This window comes from Bombus impatiens, unplaced genomic scaffold (assembly GCF_000188095.3).
Source record: "Bombus impatiens unplaced genomic scaffold, BIMP_2.2 scf_0011, whole genome shotgun sequence".
NCBI lineage: Eukaryota > Metazoa > Arthropoda > Insecta > Hymenoptera > Apidae > Bombus > Bombus impatiens.
Genome location: NT_176430.1, coordinates 543,265 through 556,448, shown reverse-complemented (window position 1 = coordinate 556,448; position 13,184 = coordinate 543,265). Strand labels below are relative to the sequence as shown.

Below are 13,184 nucleotides of genomic sequence, written 5' to 3'. Positions count from 1 at the left end.
CCGCACCGCCACGAAACGACCCGGTACCGTGACCAGGTTGGCGGAGGGTGTCGGTGCACCCTTCTTCCCTCGGTGCACTCTTTCCTCTCTCGGTGCACCCTTTCTCTCTTCTCTCCATGCGTCCTTCCATCCTCACTGTACCCTTCCTCTCTCGGTGTACGCGGTGGCGAGCCGCTCGAATCGAATCGGGGGAGGAAAACGAAGAGAAAGACGATCAACGCTACGAGTCGAAAGAGGAACGAAGAAGAGAGACAGGAAGGAAAGAACGACGCGATAGGGTGAGACTATCGAGAGGGGTAGAGAGACAAAAGAGGGGTTGGAGAAGTATTATGTACAGAAGGAGTACCGAGAAAGAGGGGAAGAAAAGAGGGGAGGGAAGACAGGCTGGCGAGGAAGAGGATCGTGGAGAGAGCGAGACTGAGGGGTAGTTCTGAGGCCGACGTCATAATCGATCGTCTTTTATTAAACTGCACCAGATGGCGCCACCACCGCTCACAGAAATACCTATCGTGCCTCCTATATACATACGCACATACATACAAGCGTATTTGTATTTGTATATATAATATACGTGTATGTGTGACTGTGTATGTGTATATACGGGAGGACGAAGGAGGGACGTGGTGAGTCGTAGGGAGATAAAGAGGGTGCCAGAACTAGGGGGTGGTAGCCATAGTCCTGAAGGTAGGGGCAGAAAGTTGGGGTGGGCAGAGGCGGAAGTAAGGGCGGTCGCGTGTGGGCGCGAGGAAGGGAGCAGAATAGAGGAGAACTTTCAGGCTACGGCGGAGGGAGAGAGTTAGAGGGTGGCTCGCGAAAGGAGAGACCGGTAGGCTGGCTGCAGCCAATCGTTTAACGATTACCCACTCTATAGAACGCGTTTCGGATGTCGTCGTTATGCCCGATCCTTTCGTATGGACCGATCCTTAGCGCGGCCCGCGTGAAACGTTCCCGGCTCCTTTTTTAATAGCCATCCCAAAGGGCTGCAGTTATATTACAGGAGAATTATATATTTCTTATATAGATCCTCGAGATGGTCTTGGGTTCGCCAGAATGATTCAGAAGTGGCAGAAGGCGAGTTAAACGGTAGGAGAGGGAGAGAGTTATGACGATTTTAGCACTTCGAATAGCGTGTCACCTTATATAGCGGGCTTTTGCTATCGACGTGTTTAATCGAGATGAGGATTTAGAGTGGATGAAAGGAACGCGCGACTGTGTGGCTACGGCCAATAAGTTAACGATTAAACGGTGAAGAGGGTGGAGATGGTGAATCGAAGATTGCAGTCCAACGATTGAAGTGATTATATCTCATCGAACGTGATTGGTCGAGTAATCGTTCGTTATAATTTAAATCACTTTTATATAGTTTTGTTGTCGAAATAACGCGTTACGGTCATTAATGACAACTCCAATCCTCACGAGCTGATAAGCCGAGTGTCAAAGTAGTTGAAGTAAAATGGGACGATCGGTGTCAGTGATGAAGGGAAGATAGATGTAGAGAAGAAAGAGAATAAGAAATATTTTTCAACACGGCTGACAGAAACAATTCGAACAATTTATAAAAATGATCGACGGCAGCGAGCAGTAGCGCGATACGCGGACAAAACGAACGAAAAGCGTGAACAACGAAATGATTCAACTTCTCCGAAAAGCCTCGCGTCTTTCACACTGAACGGAGAACCGCTTTGTTACTTTTGTTATACAGTTCCGAACCTGTCTGCCACTGACGGGACAATCAATCACCGTCGCCACTTGCAAAACGTAAAACGAAAAGAAGAAGGATCACGCCGAAAGGGGAGTGCGGAAGTACCGAATCCCTTGATTTCCCTGGAATGCATCCCGCAATTTCCGTTCTCTCGAAACTCGTACAAATATCAGCCCCAAAATTCCCTTTGCTTTTAATATTATATTAATTAGTGTTAGGTAGATGATCTATGTTTCCCAAGATTTTCTTGTTGATTCGTTTTCACAATTACTTAATTAAAAAGAAAGCCTCGTTAAATATCAAATAGCAACGAATAAATTTATTCAAAGATAGAGTAAAATGTTTAGAGATTATTTGAAATATTCTGGAATATATATGTTTCTTTGCTTCTGTTATTACATCTACACGCGATTAATCCTCTTTACTATTCATCCTCCAAATTCCATTACGATTATTTAATTAAAAGGAATCTCATTAAACATGAAATAACGAAGAATAAAAGTTAAAGCGGTTAATGAGAATGACTTTCTACTTCTTTTTTTTTTTTAATATTTATATTCAGGTGAAACGATCCCCTCTTTTTGATTTTCGAGGATCCTCGGATGGAGTGTTCAACCCCAAGCGAGCAACGTCTTGAGCTCGATATTAACCTCCCTCTTTAATCTCTTTCGTTCGCAGGAAGCATCGGATTTCGAGGGATTTTTGCCTTTTAAACGAGCGAACGCTCGAGCGTTTATTTCATCCGCTCGTCCGATTTCCCGGATTTACACTTCCCTCGTGAAAAAAAAGAGGCAATTTCACCGACGCGTGTATTTCCTGAATATATCTACGCGAAGTTTTCATTTAAACGAGCAGCAAATTATTAATTATAAATCATTTAATTAACCAAGCAAAAAACAAAAGCTTTTAAACAGAATTTTTACGCACTACGTTGAAACGTCGCTGTCAAGTTAAACGTTGCGAAATTTCGCGCGAAATTGTAGATCGTACTTAAACGAATGGATTATCAAGCAATAAATGACAGAATCAATAAAGAACAATTTGTAGCAATTATTAGAATGTAAAAATGTATAATATATAATAGAAAATTATTAAAATACTATGGAACGATTAAGATTAATCTTTTGGCTACTTTAAATGCCACAAAAATTCATTTCCATAAAATCATTCGCCAAATCTACAAAGAACAATTTATATCAGTTATTAAAATATAGAAATATATAAGATCTTTGAATAATTATTAGGTACTTAAAAATGTCTGTTAAATTGGTAAATTCATGTAATATACGAAATTATCAAAATGTTATTAAATAATCCCAAGAGTAACTCCTTGATTATTTTAAACAGTATAAAAATTATTGTTACCAAATCATTTACTACAATTGCTTTAAGCGGAATAAAAATTTGTTTTCTTCAAATAGTTTCGTCTAAAATTTTCAATATTTTTTCAAACATTTTTTTCATTCAATTTCAATGAACTACGTGGACAGCGCAATTACATGGCGATCGTGCAATGGTGTTTTCGCGACAAAGATGGGCCAGCCGCGGTATTGAGAATATAACGCGCGTTTACCCTATTGCTAAAGAGCGTATTATCGCGTCGAATCGTTAGGGTTCTGCATCCTGTCAAGCGCACACACCCTGCCGAATGAAAATACGAAAACAATTTGTGTAAATTAATCCCTGGCAGATCCATGTAATTTTCTCGCCTCTCCTATTGCGTTTAATCCGTCATATCTAACTCGCGTTTCTTTCTTTTGTCTCTTTAACGTTCTATAAGTTCAATTTCACACTTTTATACGCATGGTGAAAGTTTCAATTCGTCGTTGCTCTAACTGTGTTAATATAATATATACATAATATATACATATATAGTTAATTATTGATCAAATTATGTATTACTATTTTATATTAAATATAATTATAATATATCTATATATTATGTATATATATATATATTATGTATTATACAGGGTGGTTGGTAACTAGTGGTACAAGCGGAAAGGGAGTGATTCTACCCGAAAAAAGAAGTCGAAAATATAGAATAAAAATTTTTCGTTCGAGGCTTTGTTTTCGAGAAAATCGACTTTGAATTTTCGCTCAGTTCGCGTGCGGTACGTTATAACGGATCTCATTGTAGATGGTTGTCTCGATGGAAAAATTTAAAAAAAAGAAAAGAAATAAAAAAAAAAATTTTTATTCTATATTTCCGACTTCTTTTTTCGCGTAGAATCACCCCCTTTCCGCTTGTACCACCAGTTACCAACTACCCTGTTATAAATTATATATAACATAATTAATTTAAGTTGAATTTTTAATATGAAAGGAAGTACAGCTTTATATTTGAAAATAAAATATTTTTCTAAAAGAAGTTTCTAAAAACAAGTTCGAAGTCCTATTTAAAATTTATTCTTTCAATGACTATTAACTGTTAAGTAGACTGGTAGTTGCATTCAGAATATACTTTATCATATCTATATTTACAAAAAACTGAAATCAATCTAGTTAAAACGGATTTGCAATAACGAACTCTGAACTCTGAACTCTAAGAACTTATCTAATCAGCAGCTTGAAACATCCGACTGCATATTATATGTATATAGATTCTCATTAATATCCGCGTTAAGTCAAACTAACTCCATGTAAAATTTTGATGCAAAAATCCTTACCTAGACACATGTTCAATACCCAATCTAGAAAATGATCGATTGCCATCAGCGAAACCGTCGGAATGAGCTCGTTACCAATATAGAGTCTATCAATAACGCAAACTTCATTCTACTTAAAAATTTCTATTAAAATTCATTCTCATTTCTATTAGAAAAAAAAAGAAGGAATCGAAACAAATGAAAAAAAGGTAAAAATAAAAAAATTCAACAAATGAAAGTTCAAAGGATGAAAGGTAACATGATGCATCCAAATCGTTCACATTTCAGTATGTCAGATGCATGCTCACGTCCGTGAACGAAGTTTCATAAAATATTCGACGAGATATTAAAGAATAATAAACTTTTTTATCAATTTCTCACCCTCCCTACCACTGAAGCCAAGCAATATTAATAACGACGGGGCGAACGTCAAGTGCAGATAATGTTGTTGAACGGATTTCAAAAGTTGTTGATACTTTGTGCAAAATCGTTCGTAATATCATCCTAAATTACAACCGATTATAAAACGTATGAACAATGAATTTTTTCCATCGATTTCACATTACCAATTATTTCCTATTACATAATTGCTAACGATGAAATCAATTAGTGTTTCTGTGTGTGTCTTTTTTAAATTCGTGTTTCTTTATGCCATGGAACAAGATTTTTGTACGATGTACGATGTTAGACAATTAAAGCTGGTCGCTTTTAGAAAAAACTGCTAGATCATTCTAACCATCATGATATCGTTACATTGAATTCATGTTTATTGTGAATAATGCAATTCATGTTTATTGTGAATAATGCGATTCATGTTTATTGTGAATAATGCGATTCATGTTTATTGTGAATAATGCATTTAAAATCTGTATTTTCTGGACTCAATAAACTCCTTTGTAAAAAAAAAAAAAGATCGTTACATTGAGACATTCTCACAGAAATATACGATTCCATCGCAAATGCAACTACATATTCCATTTTAAATATTATGCTGAACCTATAACTTTTCCAAATTCGAATGAAACATAGCCCACAGTATTATACAATCGTGTTCGCTATTAAAAGAAAAATTCATTCTGAAAGAGTTTTAATACGGTCCCATTCAAATAACTCATCTTTCTTCGCGATTTCTTTGCTTCACGAAACGAAAATCCAAAGTAAGCTGAAAATCTCGGATTCCGTCTCACCAAGTAGGAGCAAGAACGAGAAATACAATATAAAGTCGATTCTACATAAGGTCTAACGCCTTGTTGGCAAGCCCCAAAGGCAAATTGAAAAGAACTTTTAAGATCCAGCAAAGATGTCAAATGCATTCACGTACTAGGCTCACAGGCACTCTTGCACGGAGTGGCGACCAATGAAAATTCGAAAAGCGGTTTAGGTAAATCAATCCACGGCCCCAGGGTCAACGCTTCGACGTAGCTTAAGGCTATAATAAAGTGGCGAGCAGGATCAGGCTGGAGAAAAGGAAGGGTGGTACGAAGGCGAAACTCGGCGGAAAAGGGATGGGAAGGGTGGAAAATTTTCAGAGTTCATGTGCGTTTGACGTTGGCCCGTTCAACGGTTCGGTAATGCATGGTCTTTAATATTACGAAAATCACGCCGCACCCTCTTCCCATCTCCATTTCGCAGGTTACCACGTTTATAGGAGAGCTGGAGAGAAATATATATATATATATATATGTGAATACTTATTGTATTAAGATGTGAATCTCTGAGAGGGCAAGCCGATCAACGCCACTCTTTATGAATTTTTCATTAACCAAGTACGTAATTAACCAATAGACTGTAGGTTTTTAGACAGATTCACATTTTTTATGAACAAAGTGAAAAAAAGGAACCTCAGTAGAGATTTGTTTCGGCTACTAAAAATTATATCTTGTTCTCTACTACGCGTATTTTATATATCTTCGTATATTATATACATTTCTACTGCTTCAAATTTAGCATGCATGATCTAATGATAATTAGTATCTCAAAAAAAAAAGAAAAATTACACGAGGAACTAGTTATTTCTATGTTCTTTTCCACGTAAGTGATTACAAAGTCTAAGGCATATTTTAAAAGGTAATGTTCGTAATCGTCCATCGTTATTGAGTCGATAGAATTTGAATAATTTGATGTAAATGTAGGATTGACATCATCAATACGTTAATAGAAAGAGAAACTACCGATCTCTCTTCCAATTTTTATCTAATGTTCATCGGGAAGAAGGCAAAGAACACGAAGAACTCATCTCTTCGACGTCATTAGGGGGAAATTCGAGATGACCCTGTTTAATATAAAATCGCTTTTTTCACTTTTGCTGCGGTAAAAATAATGATAGACAATTAATTCTAGACAAACTGTCTATCAATATAATTTTAACACACCTACATTTTATTACACCTTTCTCCACTGATCGTTCTATGATGCAATTCGATCAATCGTCTATCGTATCTTCTGTCATTCGAACGTTACGTTATTGAAGTAAGTTGTACATCATCATCCAAAATGAACATGTTTCGAATTACGAATATAATTTGCAGGTGAAGATTTGGTTCCAAAATCGGCGAATGAAATGGAGGAATAGCAAAGAGAGAGAGTTGCTAGCAACCGGAGGTTCTCGAGAGCAAACATTGCCAAACAAGAACAATCCGAATCCTGACTTAAGCGACGCGGATGGAGACAGGCCGAGGATGGACTTGAGCGACGTGAGTCCTTTAACGAGTCCTCAACGGCCGGAAGAGCAAACAGAGAACGAAGAAGACGAGGAGATCAATGTCACGTGATGAAATTCCAGTGAACATCCTGATATAAACGTGTTCGTTTGATGAGACACGATCGTGACTCATGATTCAGGATTAAAAACGACGAACAATTAGCAGGCAGTGAAAGTGTATGAAAAACACATCTGGTGAATTTCAAAGGAAGTTTCACTACCGCTTAAATCATAATCAAAATGTGTCTGTTCGATGAAATAATAATGGTTCATTACAGATTCGGGACTCACAGGAGAAAATTCGACGATTTAGACTATAATTGAGGATAAAAGTTTTGATCGGTCGAGGTCACTAAGTTATTTATGACATCTAATTATTTTATATATTGAGAAATGTAAAAGATTGCGTTTAAATTGACTATGAATCTTTAATATACCAATACATTATATAAGAAAAAGGAATAAAGAGCAATATTGAGTCATGTTTGGTAGATGTAACTTGCAGTTAAAGTGACCTTGAATGTATGAAAGCATTCTATAATTTATCCGTGATATTCTTATGGAACTTGAAAAAAACGTTCGTGAGAGTGATAGATTCTCCTGTGCGTATCCTAAGATTTAGAGCTTTTAAATGATTTCCAATCTTTTAACCGTAATACAATCTTTGTATTTAGCAATTGCAACATTATCTTTTTTAACGGTGAAGCTCATTTTTGTGTAGATGTAATTTTACTTTTTGCGATCTGTGAACACATCTTCCAATAACTAGATGATGTAAAACAATCAGAAATATATGACACGATGAAAATCGTAACAGAATTGTGACAAAATAATTTCCTAGAACAAACAATTTAAATTTAGAGAAGTTTTATAATTAAAGAAAAAAATATTTAAACAAATAAGCAAAGTTTCCTTAAATTATGCCTTACATTGTTTATTAAAATTGCATAAAATGAATGCCCGATTTTTATCGCGCCTCGAATTTTTCAAGTCTAAATAATTTTTAAGAGACAAAATGAACGAACAAAGTTAATTCATCGACAATTTTGCGACAGCATTGTATACATGTTCCATTGTACTATGTTCGATTCGCGAAAGTGGATCTTATAACATATATAAATTAAATCTACGAAGAAAAGCTTGAAGATAAGAAATTGAGTTGTATAAAAGGTACTGTCCTATGAGACATTCAAAATATTTTCTGAATAACTTTTTACTTTATGGCATAACATCAACGGTATCTTGATAATGTAATTATAAAAATTAATTTGTATCACCAGAAATATTTGCCGTAATAACATATATGTAAATTGAATTTAAATACATTTCTGTTTAAATTATTGAAATTTCTGTGTAAATTTTTATCTCTCGAGGAAGTTTCGGTATAATGGAATTTCCACTAAATCGAGAAATGTATTATATTGTAAGTAGAAATGGATGTAAGTTTGCGTAATTTTCAGTAAGGTATCGTATAAGGTTGTACTAGACATAACGTTACGATAACTAAGATATGTACCTAAGGTTTAAGGATCATGCTCTCGGGCATCAAAAAAACCAAATGTAATTATTCATTGTGATGCATTATGATCTGTGTAATATATTGCAATAAAACTGTCTATGCTAATTACTTTGTATCTTTTGTCTATACTAATTACTATATGAACAACGAGGATTTATAATCAAAATTATGAAATTAAGACATAAAATATATATATTTTAGAGAGGTATACAAGTAGTTTTAAACAAATTACAATATTCTTTTCTTGAGCCTTCAAACTTTAACAACAGCTTTGCCAATGCTCTTTCCTTGTAACATGCCAACAAATGCATCAAACATGTTATCAAAACCTTTTGTAATTGTTTCACGATAGCGAAGCTTCCCTTCGTGTATCCATTGAAGATTCTTTTTTGTGGCTTCTGAAAAACGATTATCCCAACGAGTCACTACGAAACCTTCCATCTTTAATTGATTAAACACAAACGACGGTTGAAGAATCGTCGATTTTGGTAGCGATGATGAATCTGCGTTGTACGAAGATATAGATCCGCATACAGCTACGCGACCAAAGGGTTTCATTTGGTATATAACAATACTGGAAATGTCTCCTCCCACCTGTTATTATAACATAATCATAATAAACAAATATGTTGTGACAAAATTTTGATATTATTTTATAATGCTAGAGAACTGTACATTATCAAAATAACAGTCAATTCCTTTTGGCACAGCTTTCCTTAAAGCAACTTCAACGTCTTTTTTGTAATTAATAGCATGATCAAAACCAAGTTCTTCTACAAGCCATTTACACTTCTCATCTGAACCAGCAATACCAATGACAGTAAGTCCAAAAACATGTTTTCCTATTTGACCAACAATGGAACCAACAGCTCCTGCTGCTCCACTTACAACAAGAACCTCGCCTTGTTTTGGCTTACAAATTTCTAGAAGACCAAAATATGCTGTGGCTCTGGCATAGAAAATATGAAACTTTTGAATAAATTGTTTAGAATGGATAAATATATCATATTGGTCAAATTTATAAAAAATTATATAAAAACAGATCAGATTACAAAATATACACTTGATGTAGTAATTATTACCCTGGCATTCCTAAAATTCCTAGATACAGTGATGGTGATAGATCTCCAATATCAGGTACCAGTGTTGGTTTTTGGCTTAAGAATTCATATTCAGATGAACGATGTGGATTTATAATGGTATGTGTTCTCCACCCCAAATAACCAACAATTCTTCTTCCTACTGGGAAATCTGGATTCTTTGATTCAATGATTTTAGCTACTTGTGCACCAATCATTGTTACACCCACTGGATATCTCTGAATATAAACTCGCATGTAAGGATCCACAGAGAGATATTCTGCTTCAACAAGGTACTCTGAAAACATAAATCATATGTTATTCAGCTTTTAGGACATTATATGTATATATATATTTATTCCACAACATTACAATTATTTCAATATTTAATTTTTTAACAATATTATTAAATACTAAATATACACAGAATATATTTTTATTTCTTATTATCTTTTATTTTTAATGTCAATATTTTTGCATACAATTAGTACTTATTAATAGTATGATAATCATAATGTTAAAGATATTAAATCATCTAATGCAAGATTTATTTTAAATTTGTTATGCAATAATATGACAAGGGATATTGTCTGTAGGCTGATAATGATATCATAACTGTCTCATTTGACCCTACGGAATCGCGATAGTTACGAAATACGTACAAACACGTTAAAAACATTCTCCCCGTAAGAATAAAATATATTGAATAATGATGTCATTTAGAAGCTAAAACATCCATTATTGTATGACACTCTTCTCTATTTATAACATTTATAGATTACTGAGTTATTCAATATACAATGTAGACGTTGGAAACATGTACAATGCATGTATTTCTTATATAAGTTGTGTAATTTCATCCCGTCAATTCAACGTTATTTTCTAAAACGTTTTTTCAAGTTTCACTATATAAAAAATTCTTATATAAAAAATGTTTATCTGTACCATTTTTAAAATTCATAGATAAATTTTTATTGTATTCTTCTTTTTATTTTTGAATAATGTTTTATAATATTTTCCTTTTTCTATTATATCAACGAAATGTACATATATTAAAAATCATATCAATAATAAACGAATATTTCTAAATATAATCTTTAATTTTCTCTGTAAATTCAAAGTAATGAGTATATTTTGTATGTTTTTATTGAGTGATGTTTTATATCTTCCATTTTGATCATCAGAAAAATGTGTATTAAAAAATATTTTAGGATAATGGATATGTCGACAATATTTTATAAATGCCGCGTAAGCATTAATCGTGACCTCCGTTCAGTCCAGTCACGAGTCGAGGGTTAAATAAATACATAATTACATCTTATATCATTTGACATTGAAGTTGTTGCACAATGTTACAGGAAAAAAAATGTAATCATAAACAATGAATATAATGAATTTATGAGTATAATGAGTAAGAATATCGATATAACTAGTTTTTTATTTTAAAAAATACATAGTTATCAATGTTAAATGTTGATTAATGACAAATCGTGTGACATCTACTTTCATTTGTCTAATCGATACATATACAACACTATTATTAAAATCTTTACCTCCATTATGAAGAGAAGGTAATTCTTCTTCGATCAATTGCAAATCTGATGGCTCTGGATTCTTTTGAAAATGTTTTGCTACAATGAATCTTTTTGTTTTTACCATTTTTCATAAATATTCACAGACGGTAGAATAATGACTTCGCAATAGTTCTAACTTGATAATTTGCACAATATTGTTTGGAATTATAGTCGTTAAAATAACCACTAGCACATAAACTACCTAACTCAATGAAATAAATGGTATATAGTCGACAGATCACTTTATGCGAACTGACTAACAGACTATTCTCATCGCAATGATTACTTTCTTCTGGAACTCCCCTCTATTTCTACCTGATAAATAATTATACAACTTGATGAAATAACAGGATTTTTTAATTCATTTGATATTTCTGCAACAATACGATTAACTTATTAAAGATACTGAATCGAACTCTATTAATTTACCTAATTAATAAAGGTTTATACTATGTTTAAAAATATCCAAATTATATCAGAAATTAATGTAAGATGTAACTGTACACAATTAATATTTTATTTTCATAATTTACATATGTATATATCTGTAAAGCATAAAATTTTAATGTAATACTTTGTATTATCTAACATCTAATACAATATAAATACATTTCATTATTATTATAATACATGTCAAATGCATAGTGCTCTATTGAATATTTCATTATAAATAAAATTTCAATATAAGTTATAATTGGTTTTAGAAACAAAATGAGCATAATATTTGTAAGATTTACATCAAAATTTAGTGTGATAAGTATACACATATACATAGAAGTAATATAGAAAAATAGACATTTAAATGAACATAAATATTATTTTAATTTCAACATATGTCTTTTATTAAGTAAGTATTAATCTCTTTAAATGTCTTTAATTAAGTAAGTATTTTATTAAGTAGTATTAATTAAGTAAGTTTGTATGTTTAAAATTTTAATTATTATTGTAATATTTTGAAAATATTTATAGTAAAGCAATACAGGACTTTTTAATGTATTTTTAAGTTTGTCTGTTTGCTTATATCTGATAATTTCTGATATCGTATCTAATACATTTCTATCTGATTATTACAGATATTAAAGTTAATACATAATATCTAATACATTTCTATCTGATTATTACAGATATTAAAGTTAATATTGCGATAATAGTAATAATAATTAATAATAATATAACATATTTTTCATATTTTATTACCTAATTTATGCTATAAAGGAGTATTTCATATTACATTTATATAATGATTATATTTTATTCAAATATTTTTCTATTTCATTATCATAATTTTATATAAATTATATTATTTCATAACACATATAATGTTGCTCTTTGTTATGTAATTAATTTATTTGACAGTATACATAGTTTAATATATCTATCTTAATGCTACAGATCATTAGACAGTGAAAATTTATACTACTCATTTAAAAAATTGAACTATTTGTTATATTTGTTATTATGTATCACTGTATGAAATTAAAGTTTGTAAAATATAATTATTATTGTAAATAATTATATATTGTATATATAATTATATATTGTACAAATTTTAAGGTATCAAAATTGTACTTAAATAAATATAAAATACTTTTTAAATAAACTTTACTTAATAATACAGAATATTATAGTTTTATATGATATGAAAATTAACTGTATGAAAAATAATTTATGAAAATTTATTGTTTCAGTTATGGAATATAAAATACTTACACTTTTCTACTACTTTACATAATTTTTATTGTGCTTTGATGTAATCCCTACTATCTCAATTTTTTATAAAGATATCAATAAAATTATGAGAATTATTAAAATTTTCTACAAAATACAATTTACATTTTTAAATAAATATAATTGTACAATTTTAATATACATTTTCAAAATTACGTTAAATTTTTTATATATAAATCTTACTAAAAGAGGCGAAAGCAATAATTTTTTTTATTTAAGGAACATAAATTAGT

The 13,184-nt window shown here is 31.9% G+C and overlaps 2 protein-coding genes across 3 annotated transcripts in view; one reads left to right on the top strand and one right to left on the bottom strand.

The window, feature by feature from the left end:
- LOC100745232 overlaps positions 1-8,685 on the top strand; it is a 27,240-nt gene extending 18,555 nt beyond the window's left edge. The window contains exon 4 of the mRNA XM_003484466.4: positions 6,879-8,685. Coding sequence (XP_003484514.2) covers positions 6,879-7,121 — 243 coding nt within the window. The 3' untranslated portion in view covers positions 7,122-8,685. The remainder of the gene's footprint in view (positions 1-6,878) is intronic.
- A 59-nt stretch (positions 8,686-8,744) lies between these two features.
- LOC100743002 (prostaglandin reductase 1) lies at positions 8,745-11,557 on the bottom strand. Of its 2 annotated transcripts, none has more exons than XM_003484447.3 (4): positions 11,203-11,557; positions 9,653-9,947; positions 9,246-9,519; positions 8,745-9,164 (listed from the first exon to the last, which is right to left on the bottom strand). In XM_003484447.3, the coding sequence occupies exons 1-4, from the start codon at positions 11,306-11,308 to the stop codon at positions 8,823-8,825; spliced, it is 1,017 nt and encodes a 338-aa protein (XP_003484495.1). In that variant the 5' UTR covers positions 11,309-11,557; the 3' UTR covers positions 8,745-8,822. The 2 variants fall into 2 exon arrangements, with proteins under 2 accessions (XP_003484495.1, XP_012249380.1); XM_012393957.3 differs by lacking the exon at positions 11,203-11,557 and adding an exon at positions 10,312-10,513.
- Positions 11,558-13,184: the final 1,627 nt, after the last annotated feature.

Excerpts from the sequence above, each read along its gene's own strand:
- LOC100743002 (XM_003484447.3), bottom strand. The coding sequence starts at position 11,308 with ATGGTAAAAACAAAAAGATTCATTGTAGCAAAACATTTTCAAAAGAAT. Across the intron at positions 9,948-11,202 it reads ACCTTCTCTTCATAATGGAG|AGTACCTTGTTGAAGCAGAA; the intron begins GTAAAGATTTTA and ends TTATGTTTTCAG. Across the intron at positions 9,520-9,652 it reads GGAATTTTAGGAATGCCAGG|AGCCACAGCATATTTTGGTC; the intron begins GTAATAATTACT and ends TTTCTATGCCAG.